The sequence below is a fragment of the Apis mellifera genome, linkage group LG1 (genome assembly GCF_003254395.2).
Source record: "Apis mellifera strain DH4 linkage group LG1, Amel_HAv3.1, whole genome shotgun sequence".
NCBI classification, from domain to species: Eukaryota; Metazoa; Arthropoda; class Insecta; order Hymenoptera; family Apidae; genus Apis; species Apis mellifera.
In genome coordinates this window covers 12,393,103-12,412,338 of record NC_037638.1, presented here as the reverse complement: position 1 = coordinate 12,412,338, position 19,236 = coordinate 12,393,103, and the positions used below count along the sequence as shown (strand labels likewise).

At 25.5% G+C, this 19,236-nt stretch overlaps 3 protein-coding genes across 12 annotated transcripts; 1 reads left to right on the top strand and 2 right to left on the bottom strand.

Moving 5' to 3' along the window:
• The first annotated feature begins 1,326 nt into the window (after window positions 1-1,326).
• LOC409258 (eukaryotic translation initiation factor 3 subunit I) lies at window positions 1,327-3,125 on the top strand. Its single transcript, XM_392780.7, has 5 exons — window positions 1,327-1,481; window positions 1,863-2,109; window positions 2,195-2,475; window positions 2,556-2,756; window positions 2,842-3,125. Exons 1-5 carry the CDS (start codon window positions 1,479-1,481, stop codon window positions 3,088-3,090), a joined length of 981 nt encoding a protein of 326 aa, XP_392780.2. The 5' UTR covers window positions 1,327-1,478; the 3' UTR covers window positions 3,091-3,125.
• Window positions 3,126-3,226: 101 nt separating this feature from the next.
• On the bottom strand, window positions 3,227-7,320 carry LOC552095 (poly [ADP-ribose] polymerase). The gene is made up of 5 exons (XM_624474.6): window positions 6,896-7,320; window positions 6,403-6,544; window positions 5,767-6,311; window positions 5,445-5,650; window positions 3,227-5,363 (listed from the first exon to the last, which is right to left on the bottom strand). The coding sequence occupies exons 1-5, from the start codon at window positions 7,007-7,009 to the stop codon at window positions 3,395-3,397; spliced, it is 2,976 nt and encodes a 991-aa protein (XP_624477.3). The 5' UTR covers window positions 7,010-7,320; the 3' UTR covers window positions 3,227-3,394.
• Window positions 7,321-8,373: 1,053 nt separating this feature from the next.
• On the bottom strand, window positions 8,374-18,513 carry LOC409717. 10 transcript variants are annotated; one of them, XM_393215.7, is made up of 10 exons: window positions 18,350-18,513; window positions 16,792-16,916; window positions 15,396-15,488; window positions 12,611-14,953; window positions 12,429-12,517; window positions 11,637-11,774; window positions 10,927-11,103; window positions 10,120-10,242; window positions 9,798-9,902; window positions 8,374-9,690 (listed from the first exon to the last, which is right to left on the bottom strand). In XM_393215.7, the coding sequence occupies exons 3-10, from the start codon at window positions 15,463-15,465 to the stop codon at window positions 9,376-9,378; spliced, it is 3,360 nt and encodes a 1,119-aa protein (XP_393215.5). In that variant the 5' UTR covers window positions 15,466-15,488; window positions 16,792-16,916; window positions 18,350-18,513; the 3' UTR covers window positions 8,374-9,375. The 10 variants fall into 10 exon arrangements, with proteins under 10 accessions (XP_393215.5, XP_006570168.2, XP_006570166.2 ...); XM_006570105.3 differs by having other exon boundaries at window positions 18,481-18,499; XM_006570103.3 differs by having other exon boundaries at window positions 18,081-18,474.
• Between the last annotated feature and the right edge of the window lie 723 nt (window positions 18,514-19,236).

Here is a 19,236-nt window from a genome sequence, read left to right as displayed (position 1 = left end):
AAATCCAAAGTTTCTAAAATACAATAATAAGATATTTATTAGAATAATTACAAATTACAAATTGAAAAATTCAATTGTGCATTCATTTCTCTCATCAGCATGTTTATATTTTCTTATCAGCATTTTAACTCCTGATTTTTTCTTTTATTTATGTTTATTTTTATTATTATCCTTTCCTCTTTTTGACAAAATTTATCTAGAAAACTTTGAATTCTAATTAAATTATATATAATAAATTAAGAATTAAAAATATATCTTTCTTTAATAATTTCGAAATCAAAACTTCGAAACCAAATTTTTTGCAATTAATCATAAATTTATTAACAATATTTGTATTATAGTTTTATAATAAAATAAAAAAATTTTTTTTATAAATTAAAATGAAAATTTATTGATTTTTATTCTATAATTCTACTAATAATTTTGAAAATTAATGTAATTTTCAAAAGTTGCTTGGAATAGCAAAATTATATTTCATGACATTTTATTTTCGAAATTATTGTAATTATTGTAATTATATAATATATATTGTAGCTAGTATTCTTTGAATTTGTTTTAAAACAAACAAACGTTATTCGTCTGTAAAAATCAAATGATTATGAAATTATATCCAATTTTTTTATAAAATTATTGTATGTATTATGATAAAAATAAATCTTAATATGACTTTATTAAAACTAATATTAGATTATATTTATATTTAAACATAAACTATAATATATATATTTTATCCAAAAATACATGAAAAAATATAAATATATATTTGATAATCTATAATATAAAAAAAATATAAAAAAAATTCTTATTTATATGTTAGTTTCATTATTCATAAAATTCATTCTTTTGTAACAATCAACTGTTTCAATAATTCAATGTCGATATCTACAATTAAGTATATACAAGATTGATCAAATCGAAAAATATATTATATTATAAATATAAATTTCTGTTATGTAATAAATATTTTGTTTTTTTATAAGCTATATAAATTTATTGCTTATAATTTTTATAATAAAATTATATTTTAATTCCAACTATTATTAATTTTATAATTTATACTAAATTATAGATATATTTGCATATTATATGAAAATGATAAGGTTAGAATTTTAAAAATCAAAAAAACATTATATCAAAATATCAAAGATCGATATTTTATGTCTTTATTTTTTACGTTTAAAAACAAAAAATACAAAAATATTGCATTCAATTATAATTCTTTTTATATCGACAGTACTATTGTTTTATTCCATTCTATTCAGAATTAATGACATCGTAAATATGTACAATAATATAGATAATCCCTAAACTAAAAAACAAAAATGAAATAGGTCTATGATAGGTCTATTCTATATTTTGTCTATAGTTTGTGTTCATATGCTTTTTGTATCAAGAGAATTTTGTGATTGCTTTGGAGTAACGGAGTGTTTTCTAACTTTTTAATCAATTTATTTAATCGTTTATTTTGAAATAAGAAAATGGTTAGTTATTCTAAATATATTATATATTTTAAATAATAAGTTTTATTAGTAATTCTACGTACATTTTGATAATATATTTAAACATGTGACAGCATAACCTTAATGACATTACTACATAAAAATTAAAAACATAAAAGTATATCATGAATTCAATTTTGAAAACTTATGTGCTTTTTTTCTATATCAATAGTTTTTATTTCTTTTTCTAATACTTAATATAATAATTTAAACTAAAATTAGATATTTTTTCGTGTTATTTTGTGGTTATGTTATTCCATAAAATTTGGTAATGATAATTTTTAAATAAATAAATAATTTTTTATTTAAAAAAGATATATATAAAATATATTTAAAAATAATAAATTAATTACTTTATTGTAGAAACCTTTAATGTTACATGGGCACGAACGTGCAATAACACAAATCAAATATAATAGAGAAGGAGATTTATTATTCTCTTCTAGCAAAGATAAAAAGCCAAATGTTTGGTATTCTTTGAATGGGGAACGTCTTGGAAGTTTTAATGGACATAATGGTTCTGTATGGTGTATTGATGTTAATTGGGATACAACAAGATTTTTATCTGGAAGTGGTGATAATACATTAAGAGTTTGGGACTGTCAAACTGGTTTGCATTTTTTTTCATTTTATTTATCTATTTCATTTTATTTTATGCACTATCATTTATATTTAAAATATTTATTATAATATAGGAAAAGAAATAGGTTTACTTCATACAAACAGTTCAGTGAGAACATGTAGCTTTAGTTACTCAGCAAATCTTGCTGTTTATTCAACAGATAAAGCTTTAGGACATCAATGTGAAATGTTTATTATGGATATTAAAAATGTTGATGCAGTTTTATCACAAGCAGATGCAATTTCTAGAATTGCTGTGAATGGCCCTAGAATTTCTGCTATTTTATGGGGTGCATTAGATGAAACAATTATTACTGGCCATGAAGATGGTGAAATCACTCTTTGGGATGTTAGGGTATATAATATATTTATTATTATTATATAATTATATAAAGATTAAATATTAAAACTTCTGATAATTATATTTCTTTATAGACAAGAAAAAAATTGACAAGTGTTAAAGGTCATAAATCACAAATAAATGATATGCAATTCAACAAGGATGGTACTATGTTTGTAACTGCATCAAAAGATAATACTGCCAAATTATTTGATAGTGAATCATTAATGTTATTGAAAACATATAAAACAGAAAGACCTGTTAATTCTGCTACAATTTCTCCAATTTTTGATCATGTATGTATAAGATATTTGTGATATTTGTGTATTTATCAAAATTTATAAAACTTATATATATATATTATATATATTATAACTTTAGGTCGTTCTTGGAGGAGGTCAAGATGCTATGGATGTCACAACAACATCAACTCGTCAAGGAAAATTCGATTCTCGATTTTTCCATTTAGTATTTGAAGAAGAATTTGCACGTTTAAAAGGACACTTTGGTCCAATTAATTCTTTAGCATTTCATCCTAATGGTCGAAGTTTTTCAACGGGTGGGGAAGATGGTTATGTTCGTATTAATACATTTGACCAATCTTACTTTGACTTCCATTTTGAATATTAATTTTACGAAATAAAAGAAAATATATGTCAATCAAATAATGGTATAAATTATTTTTATCCAATTTTTAAAACTTTTTGATTTTAAAATATTCATATTTAATTTAATATATTAAAATTAAAGATTTACTTAATTTTTATTCATTACTTAAATTTATTGTTCATTTGTATAAAAAAAAATTAATACATCATATTTGTAAAAATAATATCGAAACTAATATTACTAATAGAATAGATTTAAATATTTAAGATGAATTATATTGAATATAAGTATATGTTTTTTAATATCTTCAATATTTAAAAAAATATTAATTTTTATATTTGAAATTCATTTTTAATAAATATCGCGCTTTTACTTGAGCAACATCATATACAATATATTCATTGTATAATAAGTCTGATTTTTTTGGTAATTTAACAGATACAGAAACACCATATGGAACTTCAACACCATCTTTCATTTTATAAACATTTTCAGGATCGGGTTGTGTTTGACCACGACCCCATGTTGAATGTTTACCATTCGGTAATTTCTCGATATAATCTGCATGATATCTCTCATACATATTACCTAATGCCACTTCACAAAGCAATAACAATCCTGTAGGATTTTCACTGTTTGTACAACAATAATTTGCAGATTTAGAAACCATATCTGCGAAATATATACCTTTACCAAACATATAACCAGTAACAGGAGCTTCTGGTGGAGCTATTCTTAAACCCTGAGAAAGTATACCAGCAAAATTAGTTGTTCTAGAACCATGCCAAAGTAACTTCTTATTATGTAGTTTTTTGAATGGTTTATATCTACTATCTTCGCCTTGTCTTTTAATAATAAATATATCTTCAATTTCAAGTTCATATTGTGTATGAGTCTTTGCATGAGTATTTTCTACATATTGTTTAATAACTTTATACTCTTCATTTTCTTTATCCAATATTTTAACTTCAGTGTTTAATTGCTTATAATGAGCATCAAGTGGATTCTTTGTTGTATCTGTTTTAGCATATAAAAGTGAATAAGCAATCTCCATTTCAAGTAATGCATCTAACATTTCACATTTAGAATGAATTTCTTCCATTGTATTTAAAATTTTAGGTTCGGATATTCCGAAATTATGAGGTATTAAATTATAAAATCTATTAGATGCATCAACTAACTGAACTGAATCGAAATCTTTTTTCTTTAGTACTTCTTGTAGATCTGTTAATACTGAATATGCTTTTTGAATTTGTTTTTTAGACAATTTTCCAAGTGGCATTTTTTCTATATCAATTTCAAATTCTATCATTGCTTTTCTCATATTTGCTTCATTAAAAATTAATTTCATTAAATCTTGAATTGGTGGTTCTAATTCACTTTTAATGTTAGATTCTAATATTTTTGTTGACATTTCGTCTCCATAATCAATATCAACTGGATACATTTTATGAGGTACTTTAACAAAAAATTCTCTTTGACTCCAACAATTTCCACTTTTTTCTTCATATAATGATTCAAATTGTTGTATACATTCCTCTAAGGCTAAATTGTCTAATTTTGAACCACCAATAGTTGTTCCTATTCTACCCCAACTTCTAAATAACCAATACTGATTTTTTTTATCATGTTTTAAAATTTGTAATTTATAAAAGCTATTTTTTTTAGTTTGTATGTCTGAAAGTATCAATGTAACTGTATATTTATTTTTACCCTCTTGATATACATGTGCAGAATCTTGTAAACCACTAAGTGGATCAACAGTTTCACCTTTTTTTAATTGTAATTTCATTTTGCCAGATCCTGACTTTTCATATATACTTTTACCTTTACTTTTTGAAGCATTAGATTTTTCTGCAATAACATTAATTCTATCAGATAAATTACCACCCCAACTTGAAATAGTTTTTTTTTTAATGAGCGATATAGCAGATTTCGTATACTCTTTAGCTTCTTCAACAAAATCTTCAGTAATAATTTGAATATTAAAATTCTTAGCTTCTTCCATTTTTTTACTCATTTTTTCTATTTCATGTTGTGTTGATATCACAGCAGTCACATGTTCATGAAGTTTTGATATTACATCTCCACCTAAATGCAAAATTTCTTTTTTCAAAGTATCTTTATGTTTTTCTGTATGACCTATAATAACAAATTGCATATGTTTTAATGGTCTAGGTTTTGCATCAACTTTGGGTCCAGAATCAATTTCATCTTCTTTTTTTATTAAATTAGATGTTGAGGGTATAGATATTTTTATAAGTCGTTTTTTAACTTTGCATTTCAAAGATTTGCTATTAAATATTTAAATAGCTTTTAATTTCATTATATATGTATATGTTGATTTATCAAAATAATTTTACAATAATACTTACAGACTTGGATATGATTCTTTTAAATCTGATGATATTATGAATTTTTTTCTTTTAGGATCTTGTGTGATATTTTCACATTTAGTCCATTCTGTTAAATCTCCAGTACATTTGTATCCAATGCCAGAATGATATACAAATTGTCCACTACATTTAGGACATGGCTTTAAAGCTCCAAAATAAATAGCATCTGATAAACGATCTATTATCTATAATAAAAAATTATTTTATCAAATATTTTAAAAATTTATTTTATTAAATAATATTTATTTATTAATGTTTATTTACTTATACTTGAAATCAAATTTATTAATAAAACACATACTGTAGATACACCTTCTGGAATTTGTTGTTCATTTTTTTCCAACATAGCAATGAGATCAGATTTTTTTATAGAAGATAATATATCTTTAATTGAAAATAATTCATCATTTTGTTTTTTCATTTCTTCCTCTTCTTTTACATCTACTGGTTCATCTTTAATTTTTTTAATCGGTGGAGCATCATCCGATTTAATCTTTGGTAAAGCATCTTTAAGCTTTTTTTGATCTTCTTTGGAAAGCTCTTCTTTGCCAGGAAGTGTATCACCACTCTCATAAAATTGTAAACTTTCTCTTACTTTGATAAAGCAGTCAAGATGATGCCATCTATCTATACCACCATATCTTCTAGCTTGTTCACTTTCAAAATCTTTCTTTGATATTCTAATTTCTCCTTGTACTATTCTTTCCTCACAAGCTTTACATGTTGATTTATTAGATTTTGCATATTGAACTACAAAATCACGTAATGGACCTATATTTTTAGCTGAAGTACTTCCACGTTTTTTTCCTCTTCCAGATGCAGGTAATGGAAGGTTAATTGATTCCTCTATAAAAATTTAAGTTATAAGAAATTTTCATATAATATTATGTATATATAATATAATATATGTAATTTATAATGTTATTATTAAACAAACCAATTTTCTTTTGAAGTTCTTTTTGATCTTCCCAACGAATATTATCAAAATTAGCAATATCTGCAGTAGTTTTTGGTCTTTGTTTTGTAAAAAAACAAGGTGGATGATACCAATTTGGTATCTTTCCATCATGAACAGGACTCTAAAAATCAAAAGATATGATTTGATATTTTTTAAATATAATAATTTTTTAAAAACATTATTCAAAATATACATAAATTCAATAGTACTATGAAAAGTAATTCTAATAAGTTTTTATAATTTTATAATGAAATATAAAAAAATATTTATAAAAACAAATTTATTTTCATAAATACATTTTTTATTTTGAACTATATTATTATTATATAATATTGATGAAATTATCTAATAATTGAAAATAATATATTAATAATTTATATTAATAATTTATATTAATAATTAATAATAGTTATAAAAATTAATAACAGTTATATAAATTCATATTAATATTAATATTCTCGATATTATGTACCTGAACAATAACAGCAAGTCTTAAGGAATCCTTTTGAATAGAATTCTTACAATTTTTACAAGAAGATCGCGAACTTTTTGCGTATTCAACAGAATAAGGTAAATCAACATTCATTGTTATGTTATTTTTCGTTCAATAATCTTACTTTAAAACAGAATATCACATTAGAAGTAGTATATTCAATGAATATAGATAAAATGTATGTTGCCCGCCAAATTGATACATTTAGAACCTCAATTTATTTTCTTTTTCTATTACTACTCACTTTAAATAATAATTTTATGATTTACAATAAAAGAAATTTATAGTAATGATTAATATAATTTTATTTATTTAAGATGTTTATAGTTAAATTTCAAAAATATATCTTCGATATTTCTATACAAATTGATGGCCAATCGAATTTAAACCGGAAATAAAATACTATTTACTATGAATTTTAGAACTTACCTTAATTATAATTTTTATTGCTTGAACATCGTAATTTTATAAAAAAATTATGATCTCTAAATATTTTTTTTAATATAATTTGAAAAAATTTTTTATAAAGATATATTTTTTAATTTTTTACAATTTATATTCAAATTAATAATTAAAATGTATATTTATTTCAATATTATATAAAAATATATTTATTTTAACATAGTACAAGTAAAAAATATATAATTATTTTTCTATATGTACTAATTCATCATTATGTTATATATATATGTATATATAACATATACACATATATGTATATATATATATATATATATATATATATATATATATTATTTGTTCATTTTATAAGCAATACATTTATTTAAATATGTATTCATAAATAAATTCATTAAAATGCATAAAATATTTAAAATAAATTTATACATAAATACATAAATACAAGTATATTTTATTACAAATATAATCTAAAAGAAATTATAAATAAACTACAAATTGTAATACAATGTTGGTATACTTTATTTTTATAATCATATAATATTGTACAAATTATTACAGTAAAGTATATATTTCTGTAATTACGACTATGAATGTTTTTCTGTTTTACCAACATATCTTGCCATAAAAGTGGCTGGCAAATGGTAGTAGAATTAAATAATACAACCATACAATGTAAAAATGCACTATGTTATTTTCTTTGTTGAATGCAAATTTTTCCTCTAAAATTATTCCCTACGATAACGTACAAAACTTATTAAGGAAAAATCGAAATTATTAAATTAAATCTGTTACTTCTTTCGACTATCTACATATTCATATAAGTCTATTATAAATCCATAGTGCTTACAAGAAGATAATTAATTGTCCCTTCTTATATCGCTATTACTATACTAGAATAATTTTACATATTTATATATATAATATTTTTCTAGATATTATATATATACATATATAAATATATATGTTTAAATGTCGTGATGTTCATACTAACAAGTTCGGTGTTCCATGACAAATTGATTGTTTCAACAGAAAAAATGTATACACATATGCGTGCCATCCTATTTTATTGATATAATCGTTTATATTATATTCTATGTTAATGTACATTTTTGTTTATATAAGAGCGCAAAAATAAAACTTAATATTTTATTACAATGTCTGCGACGAAAAATTTCAACTTATAGAAGTAGATACAATTTACAACTTCAAAAAATTTTTGATTTTATAACTTACTTCATACACACAACTTTATGAAATATTACAAATTAAGCAGAGAATTATAAATTCCATATTCGTCGCTTAAAAGTATGATGGCGAAATTAGAAAAAGAAGTATACATTTGATAGAAAGAAAAGTTAGAAAAACTATTGGTACTTGTTATCCACCAAAAAACATTGCAAAATTATTTAGGGCACTCCCGTTGATTAATACAATTTGTTTGTATATTATTCAGAAATTGCTTCGCAACATGACGCGTAGACACATCGAATATATGGAGTAAGGACAGTTTATCGTTTATTGCCCTACGTAATCGTATTAGCATTAATAACAAAATAGAATTAATTCAAATATATTTGTCTTAGAAAAAGAATTTATATTATTAGTCAATTTACTATTCAAAAGTGATTCGCAGTATGACATGTGAGTGTCGCATAAAATGTAAATATTCTTCATATTTATAGGTTTTTATAGGCGTGTAGGTCAGGAATATGCAGCTCTAGGATTAACCAAGGAATTAGACTGAAGGCCACCCTTTAATATTTTTACAGTCTATTTTATCTATGTCTGATAACAACAATAAAAATTCTTAAATAAATATATCGGTATAATCATTGATGGAATATTATTACGCAATCAACTAGTTTTTTTGCCAAGAGTTGTAGGTTTAGTTGTAGGTTGTAATTGCGTCTTAAGCATAATATGCATACACATGTACACGGCACGTCAGTCATTGTATACTACAATGACCAGTATGGAGTACCACAAAATTACGTGAAATTCATTAAGACAAGACACATGTATCACTCTGCTGATCATTGCTATTTTCCTCTGCCTTGAGATGTACCCGACCTGGTTGTAGGTTTTGCTGGTTGTGGAATAATCGTAATTTCATCATTGATCTTCAATGGTTTAAGAAGGGAGTCATTGGATCTGGACGATGGAGATGAAGGTGTATTCTTCTTATCCATTACTCTTTTAGCTACGACACTATGCGCCGAGTATACATGATTTTCAAACTGCTTATACATTCCAAACGTGGCAGTGCAAACTGTACATTTATAAGATAGATGTGCTGGTTTTAATGTCATTCCATGATCTCGCGCAACATGATTTAGTAATTTCCATTGATATACCTAAAAATTAAGATCCATAGCCCTCAAGTATCATGTTGCCTTAATTCATATTTTCCAATCTGATACGCATATAATTTTGTATATTCAGCAATCAATATAAAACTTACCCTGCCGCAAGCTGGACAGCGACCAGCATCTTTTCCTCTGTTTGCAGCTTCTTGCATACTAGATGTAACTAAGCCATGAGATCCAAGTAAATGTCTTTCCAGACCCTATAATAAAAAATTTAATATTATTATAATTTTATTTTTATAGATAATAATATATTAAAAAATTATAATAAAAATATAATACTTTTGAATAATATTAATTTTTTATTTAAATAATAAGTATATGCATATTAATATATGTATTATGTATTATTTATTATGTTAATTTATATTTAAATTTAAATATGAAATTTATTTAAGAAATAATATATATACATACCTGGTCTGTGAAAAACCGAAATTGACATTTTTGACAATTCAATGGAGGTCTATTGTAAATCATCTTTGGATGTATTTTAACTTTGTGAATCCACTGCATATGATTACGTAGTTGTTCTAAATCCTGAAAGAAAAAAAATAATTTTATATGTGAATTATATATAATGAATGAATAAAATATAACTTTATTCATGTTTATGTATTTATGTTTTATATATTATATATTATATAATATTATTTAATTAGAAAAAATATTAAAATAATAATATTTAATTTTTAATATTAAAATATTAAAATTATTTAAATATGAAACAATAAATTGAATAAATCTCATAATCCATTGTTTTTGAATTTAATTTCTTTTTTAATAGCTTAGATATTATTTTTTAGTTTTCTATTAATATTTTCCATTTTTATTTAATATTTTTTAAATTTTTGAATTTTCATTAAATGGTCTATTTAATTTATTTTTCAAATTTAAATTATTTATTTAAATTTTAACTTGAAAATAATTTAAAAATAACTATATCAAAAATTATGTATAAACTTTTAAGAGTGATAGTCATAATATTAACTTTTTGAAAAATGAAAGATAAAATAAAATAATAAATGCACTCTATTTGATACTTATATATTTTTCTAATATAATTAATGATAATAAATATACCTATATAAGTTCATAAAGAATTTGAATATAATACAAATTTATATTATAAATAAATAAATAATTAAAGATATCATAAGATATGAGATATTATTTTATAAAAATTCAACAAACAAAATTCAATATAAATTTAATATAATTTACCTTAATATACCCATCGCAAATTTCACATATAACAAATGTGGTTTTTCCTCCAGACTTTGATGAAGTTCCAGAACCAGGAATAGAGGTTTGAGATGTTGTACGTGGTAATGGAGTTATAGATATACTTGGTTGACTTAACAATTTTGCTGTAGGATTTTTGGGACTTGTTGTTGTATTCTGAAAAATATAAAATGCATTATTTTAAATATAATAGTATTTAAAAAAATGAACTATTTTTTGATTGAAAAAGTTTTTGATTTAATTAGGTTATTGCCAAACACACTATATCTCATCAAAAATTTTTTATTTTATGACTACTTTATTATTTACATTATTATTATTTATTTTATTATTTACATTATTGATCAATTTTATAAAGATAATACAAAAGGTTATAAAAATTCTCAATGAATTATATGAATATCAATAAAAAAATTAAACATTTCATAATGCAAGATATTATAGGGATCAAAATACACTGCTGAAATTAATAATTACGAAACTAGTTGCACTGCACACTAATGATATGTTTAGCCATAACTTTACATATATTGTTAAATCCTATAAGCAATTGTGTACAGCTTTAATTATATAAATCTTAAGAAATCGGTTATGAAAGCCATTTTTCACCTGCGAAACATGTTATCCATGCGATCACAAACTTTATAAAATCAATTTAATCTTCCTGATAGGTTCCAACAATTATTTACCTGTGATGAGGACAATCTAGAGAGAGAGTCGATTACGTTGGGTACAAGTGCAATGGGTGTGGGTTGACCGGAACTGCCGCCGCTACTGCTACTCACTCCCGAGACAGCCGACATGACAGTCCCAGAGCCACCCACCACCTGTCACCACCCATATATTTTTTTACTAATTCTTAAATTTTTATTTACTTGAATTTGTGAACCTGTAGCTTTTTATAAATATCGATAAAAACAGAATGGTTTCGATGAAAATTTATAGAAAAAAATTAATATATGCTGCTATTAATGGATAAATAGAAAATAAAATATCTAAATATGAATTATAAAATAAATGTATAATTTAGATTTTTTCTTCTCATAAGATTAATAAATTAATCATTTTTAAATGTAATATAGTGACAAAATATAATGAAATCACTTTTTCAAGTTTTTATAGATACAACATATTGATTAATAATATAATTATTATAAAAATTTTCAAATATCAGATACAAGCATAAATAGATATCTGTGTGTATATATGTGCATATCATATGTGTGCTTATACATTTTAACTAAAATTAAAAACTAGATTACTTTAAGGGCATGACTTTACATCATTATCATTGCCCATACTATTTAAAAAATTTAAAAAATTACAATAATGAAAAAATTACAATATTAAAATATATTTAATATGCAACATAATTCCAAAATATTTAAAAAAAATTATATATTCCATATATTATAAAAATATTTTAATGCTTTTTTATTTATTATTAATAGATAAATTATAAAAAATAAAAATATTTTTACCTGAAATATTTGGTTACTACCAAATTGATACGAAGTAGGGACTAACAAACCAGATGATGTTGGACGATACATCATTCCTGCAACATTATCTAAAAACACATTATAAAATATATTACAATCAAATTTATAAAATCAATATAATTTTATATATAATATATATTAATTTTAAATAATAAAGTTACCTTGTCGCATTGTTGTACCACCTGGTCGTAATGTTTTCAAATCTGAATATCTTGGTTGCATAGGTGGCCGTCCTCTTCCGCGACCAGTGACTGGAGCAGGAAGTAATTTTGGTAAAAGTGGTTGAGGTCCTTTACCACTCATTGCCATTGCAAGTGCACTAGGGTTAGTTGGTGCAACAGGCCTTGCTCGATTTAATCTTGGAATTTTTGCTGGAGGTTCCCAATCAGCAGCTGGTTCGAGATTTTTTTCTGGTCTAAATTTCTTAGTACAAGCAAGTATATGTCGTGTTAATTTCCCTTTTTGATTATCCTCAAATGGACAATTAGGACATTGATGAAAAGCTGGACCCCGTTCCAACCTCCCGCGAGTATTATGTTCTGCTTCCATATGGAATAAAATATCATGAGGACTACGCACTTCAATTGGACAAAAATTACACTTGTAGACATAATTGCGCATATGTGGAGTTTCTAAATGATGTTGCATGACTAAAGTTGATTCCGTTTTAAAATTACAGAATTCACATTTTTTCAGTTCTAAATGGAATGGTTCATTATTTTCTTTACTAAATTCTAAGTTCTTAATGAGCGAATTTATAGCTAATTGAGTTTCAGCCGATGTGCTACCTTTGCCCTGTTTACGTTTTTGAGTCCGTAAAAGATCAGTTTGCACATATTCTTGAACAAGATTCACTCCAATTTGCATGAAAAATTTTCCCAATGGTAAATCAAAATATGTTAGTACTTTATTCCTATCATCTTGCCGTATATCTTGTTTATCACTTATGTTACTAAATCCAGATTCAGTTATATCTAATGAATTGTCACCTCTGTCTTCATCTTTTTTACTCTTACAGTTTCCTTCATTTTCACTTTCTTCACTTTTATCCTTATTTTTTTGATTCATATCTAATGAATCTTCATCACATTCTTCTCTTTTATTTTCTTCTATGCCTCTTTGGCTTCTTTCTTCCTTTTCTTGTTCTTCTAAACATTTTTCCAATTTTGTAACAAATTCTTTTAATGGTTTCAGAGGTGGTTTTTCATATACATATGGTACTATAAAAGATGGTGCTTCTACCACAAACATATCATCAGTTAAAGTGGGTAATATAGGAGGTGTTACTGTTGGTGTTACTGTAGTCATACTAGTAGTTTTAGGACTTAATTGTGCAGTTTTTGATGTCATGGGCACTGGTGTAATAGTTGTCCTCATATTAGGATACATAGTTTGTGTTGTCATTCCCATTGGAACTACTGAAAATGAACTAGTACTAGAAACAGTGTGATGGGGTTTACTGCTACTCACAGGAACACCACCACGTCCAGAGAGTATAGAATTTGTATCTATAATAACTAAAGTAGGTTCTTTTTTTCCTCCTTTTACAGATTTACTACCAGCAGCAATTTCTACTAATCGTTTAGTATCATTAACTACAATGGTAGTTTTACTATTTTTGACTGGTGATTTTAATTTAGAATTTTCTTTGTCTTTACTATCAACACCAGCTAAAGGATCTTCTGGCTTAATTTCTTCAATATCTGAACCATCATCATCTACTTCCTCTTCTATTTCTTTTTCTATATAACTTGTCCTCTTTATATTACGAGAACTTCTTCTTGGCGTAATACTACTAAGATCTACTTGCTTTCTAGATTTTCTTTGTTTTGAATCTTTATTAGCACGTTCTGGTGAAATATTGTGACCATTTTTTGCACTATCAGTTATTTCTTCAATATCAGGACTATCGCAACTTCCATTTTCTTCACAGATTTTCACATCAGATGTATCCATGCTACTATCAGCAATGTCACTACTGACATTAATTTGTAAATCACTACTGCCTGATGAATCTTTATTATCTTTAAGGGCAGAATTTTTCATAGTGAACACATCATCGTTATCTGAATGTATTTCTGTTATGTTTTCATCAAGACATTCAACATCTGAATTATTACTTTGTTCGTCAACTTCCATAGATTCACATGATGTGTTTTTACACTTATCTTCAGTCTTAGACACTTCACTAAAATTGTTTATCTCACTGACACCCTCTGAGGATTTAGACATTTTAGAGTCATTTTCTGATTCTGACATTTCACTTCTTTTACTTCTACTTTGTGCTATCCCATTCTGTTCACTATTTTCAGGTTCTAAATCCCTTTCTTCAATTTCAACTTCCATTCTATGTTTGTCCTCATCATCTTCATTTCCATTTGCCTCCCTTTTTTCTTTTACTACACTACTAATTTCTTTTGACACGAGTTTGGATATATTAGTATCCGCATCAATGAATTCTTCCTTGTCATTATAATTTCCATTAATCCCATTTGGAATCACATCTGTAAAATATAATAAAACATTTTTATACAAAATGTTAATATCTTTTTAATATAAAAAATATATCATATTTAAATATTACATGACAAATAAAGAAAACTATTAATATTTTTCAATAATCTAATTACAGATTATTAATCAAATTACTAAAATTATTTAACGAAATGTATTTATTATTGATAATTATTAATATAAATTAAAAAATGTAATGTAATATATATTATTAAATGAGAAACATTTCTATATGATATGAATAAAATATAATTTTTTAATGACATCCAAATTTAATTAAATAATAATAGAATAATGTCAATAAAAAATTAAAAATCTAATAATGTCATTATTTAACAATAATAAAAAAAAATGTGAAATAAATATAAAAATGAAAATTGAAAGAATAAGAAGGCTGTTCTAATAATTTCAAACAGGAATAAAATATTATACCTTTAAGAATCTTATCAGGACTGGCTTGAGATGAGTCCTTAATAGGGGGTTCTTCCAGCGTGCCTTCCATGGGGCCACCACTGTGCAGTTGATCTAAACAATTAATAAGAACACAGGAATAAGCGGCTCGTGGCGACGACGCGTTTCATTACATCGACGATATGAACGCGAGGGCGGGGAAAGAGAGGGAATTTTTAGCGGGGCCGAATTTTTCAAAATGGCGCTGCGAATTCCGTACTCCTATTTCCTTGTTCCCATAACCAACAAAGTTCGTAGTATGTAACTCTCCAGTCGACGCGTTACCGAAATGCGTTCACTTGGTTCGAAAAAGTCTTGGCACACACAGATTATAGAAACGATTAAAGAACAGAGAACTACTAATGAATAAAAATGATCAAATAAGCGAAATCCTGTGTAGTAGCTTGAATGGTTAGCGTCTCTCAGTCAGTCACCTGCACTCGCTAGCCACCGCGTCCGAGCGCCAGCCAGCCAGCCAGTCAGCCCTCCACCGTACCTCTCTTTACTCAACCTTCACAACCTACCAACCTACACCTATATCTACAACTTACACATCGAACTTTCGCCTTTCCTATACATTCACATATATATAAACATACACGCAATCATACGCACACACGCCTTAATCGTCTATAGGTGAGCGCGCGAGCGCACAACCTTCCGAACTCTATACTACATGCCGGACAACACGCCAACCACCTACAGAACAACCCTATGACCTACCGAATCTGAATATGACAGATTGATCTCCTACGACAATATAATATTTAAATGAATTTCCCTTACAAATATTCAATAATTTATATCCATGTGACAAGAAAAACCGTGACAAACAAACATTCTAATATAAACGAAAAAAGAACTAGATAAACGCATATCATTTTGTTAAATTATGTATATATATAAATTTGATTCATTCGATTAGCGTTTACATCCAAAATTCTACTAGAATTTTTCCATTTACTGCTTATAGTCATGTCAAACACTCCGAAACTTCGTTGAAAAAAGTTTTTTGCTTATCTAATGTATAAAATATAATAAAATTAAGATAAACTTTCTTTTTTAATCTGTTTAAAAAACACAACACATTCTTTTAAAAAAATCACATTCTTCTAAAAGATGCTGAGCATACTTTAACCTACACGAATGCTTAACTTGATGCAACATGCTTCATCGTTGAAAATAATAGTATTATTTGGAATTCGGAAAACGCGAAAAAGAATTCGAATGATTGAAGACATAAGGAATTCCATTCAGTATGCTCGTTCGGGACATGTCTCGTGCTACTTAACTCGCTATCCACGAATCCCGGCAGATCTATGAGGTAATGGAACGCGTACTCCATCCATCTCCTGTCACCAGGCACAAATATACGCACCTGACCGCTTGCTGTCCTAAACAATTTTCTGATACCGCGACATTTTCACAACCTGCAATCTTCAGTGGCGGCGGTGGAGTTACGATTTGTCCTTATACACACGATACACGATTTATTCACAAAACCTGTAAATAGTGAACATTCATCGCTGAAAATTAGGCACCAGAGGGCAGGCGCGACGTTGGAAACGTTAAAAAGTTATGCCCAGGGCCGTCGCAAAATTATGGGCTCTTTTTTATAAAAGTTAAATAGAAATAAAATTAGAAAGAATCACAAAATAGACGAGATTTAACAATCTCTGTTTTATTTCGGCGCTATTTCATCACTATATAACTGTTTTTGTATAAATGGGATTAATTGAAACAAAAATTAATATAATATAATAAAAAGAAGGAAATAATATTGATTTAATTAAATATTGAGTAATTTCTTTGCCTCTATTTTAAAAATAAAATAATAAAACTGGATTCTATCCATCTGTAATACGTTTGTTTATTTTATAAAAAAAATATATTTAAAATATTTAAAATATATAAAATAATTATGAATTATTTAAATGTTTTAATAATTTAATATATATAAAAAAAAACATGACTCAGTCATTTTTTATTTTAATATGCTATACATATTAAAATAAAGAAAAGTATAATAAAGAAATATATAATTATATTAATTATACTTAAATAAACAAAATTAGAAATATTAATATATAATATATATTTTATTTAGTTGATTTGAAAAATTCTGTAATTTTAATAATTTATATTAATTATTTAAAAAATTCTACTGTAATTTTAATATACAATATTTCTCTCAGAATTCTTCATATATTGCTGATCATGCACTTAAGCAAAATAATGATGCAAGATTCAAAGAATAAATACTTTGCTTAAACATAATTTCAGAGATAAGTTATTAGCGAATTTCGTTATCGGATCGATAAATTAAATATGAAAATAATGACAATAAAATATATTATAAATTTCATTAAACAATTTTCAATTCGTAAATGTTATTAAAATATTTAATATAATTTAATTAAGTTACGTATGTTAATGGCAATCGATATATCATAAATGAATTATATTATAATGGTAATAATCTATTTATATTACAACTTTTCAAAGAAATGTAAACAGCAATGCATACATTCAAAACAAATAAAACAATCTATTGAAAAAAATCTATTTAACAAAAGATAGGAGTTAAAAGTATGGGAAATGCGCAAGGGAATTGAGAGGATTGTCACGGCCCTGGTTATATTGTGTTATTCGGTATCAAAACTATACAAATCATAAAATCCAACAAATCAATCGCAAGTCCCTTGGCGTTCTTTTACAAGTAATATTTTGTTTTTATCTACGATCAGAAGCTGAAACACTCATGTTTACTGATTCATTGAAATTTAGAAAGCTGCCGCCATCTCTTCATAAGGGCTGGCTCAACTGTCGAACAGCTGCCGTGGTGGTCGCTAGCCGATCGCGATTATCCCCACAAAGAGGACTAATAATCAAAACACACACACATCGCAAATGCCGCGCTATTTAAATTCACTGACCGTTCGTAGCACTGATAAATATTCGGCTACACATGCAACTCCTTCGACACTTGATATACACCGTTTTTATATCAGAATTATTCACATATACTTTGTGTTTATTTGGGTTCGACGTCACGGATCCTTCTTACCTTCGTCGTCGAAAACTGCCAAGATGGCGACGATAATCACGTGACCGTAAATTTTATGACGTACGTGTAATGTTAAAGGGACGAAACGACCAGTAGCGTTTGTTATATATAGTCACGTGATCTGGTACACGTGCACATCCAATGAGAGGCTCTCTCAAGAATAAGGACAATCTGCAATTGCAACAATGTATAGTAATAGGGTTGACTAACAAGTCCCCGCCCTTTTCTGTAGATTTCTTCATGAGACACCCCTGATACGAGTAAGAATATTTAAAAAATTATTTTATCATTTTTATAAATTTATTTATATAAAATATATTTATGTGTGTGTACATGTAATTAATATTTATTTATATTTAATATATATTATATATTATATATATATATACACACACACACACACATCATACATACATACATACATAATATATACACAATATATACATATATATATATATATATCAAAATGACGTGATTTTTTTATAAATTTTTATTTTGTTTACAATTATTTTTTATAATATTAGAAAAAATCATTTAATTTAATATATATATATATATATATATATATATATATATGATTAAGTATATAATTTTAATTCTTTTATAAAGAAATATTTTTATTTATAAAATTGATTATATTTAATTTGTTAACATTATTATTTATATTTTAAATATAAATTTTTGTTGAATACATAAATGTATTTTATGTAATTTTGTTGTAAATAATATTTATATTATATTACATTAATCATTATA

Bases quoted from the DNA above. Each gene is read 5' to 3' on its own strand.
- LOC409717 (XM_006570100.3), bottom strand. From the start codon at position 18,383: ATGTGTAGCCGAATATTTATCAGTGCTACGAACG. The intron at 15,489-18,349 runs GTCAGTGAATTT...TTAATTGTTTAG, and splicing joins ATTTATCAGTGCTACGAACG to ATCAACTGCACAGTGGTGGC. The intron at 11,775-12,428 runs GTAAAAATATTT...GGGTGGTGACAG, and splicing joins GTAGTAACCAAATATTTCAG to GTGGTGGGTGGCTCTGGGAC.
- LOC552095 (XM_624474.6), bottom strand. From the start codon at position 7,009: ATGAATGTTGATTTACCTTATTCTGTTGAATACGCAAAAAGTTCGCGA. The intron at 6,545-6,895 runs GTACATAATATC...TTTGATTTTTAG, and splicing joins GACTTGCTGTTATTGTTCAG to AGTCCTGTTCATGATGGAAA. The intron at 6,312-6,402 runs GTTTGTTTAATA...AAATTTTTATAG, and splicing joins AGAACTTCAAAAGAAAATTG to AGGAATCAATTAACCTTCCA.
- LOC409258 (XM_392780.7), top strand. The intron at 2,110-2,194 runs GTTTGCATTTTT...ATTATAATATAG, and splicing joins AGTTTGGGACTGTCAAACTG to GAAAAGAAATAGGTTTACTT. The intron at 2,757-2,841 runs GTATGTATAAGA...TTATAACTTTAG, and splicing joins TTTCTCCAATTTTTGATCAT to GTCGTTCTTGGAGGAGGTCA.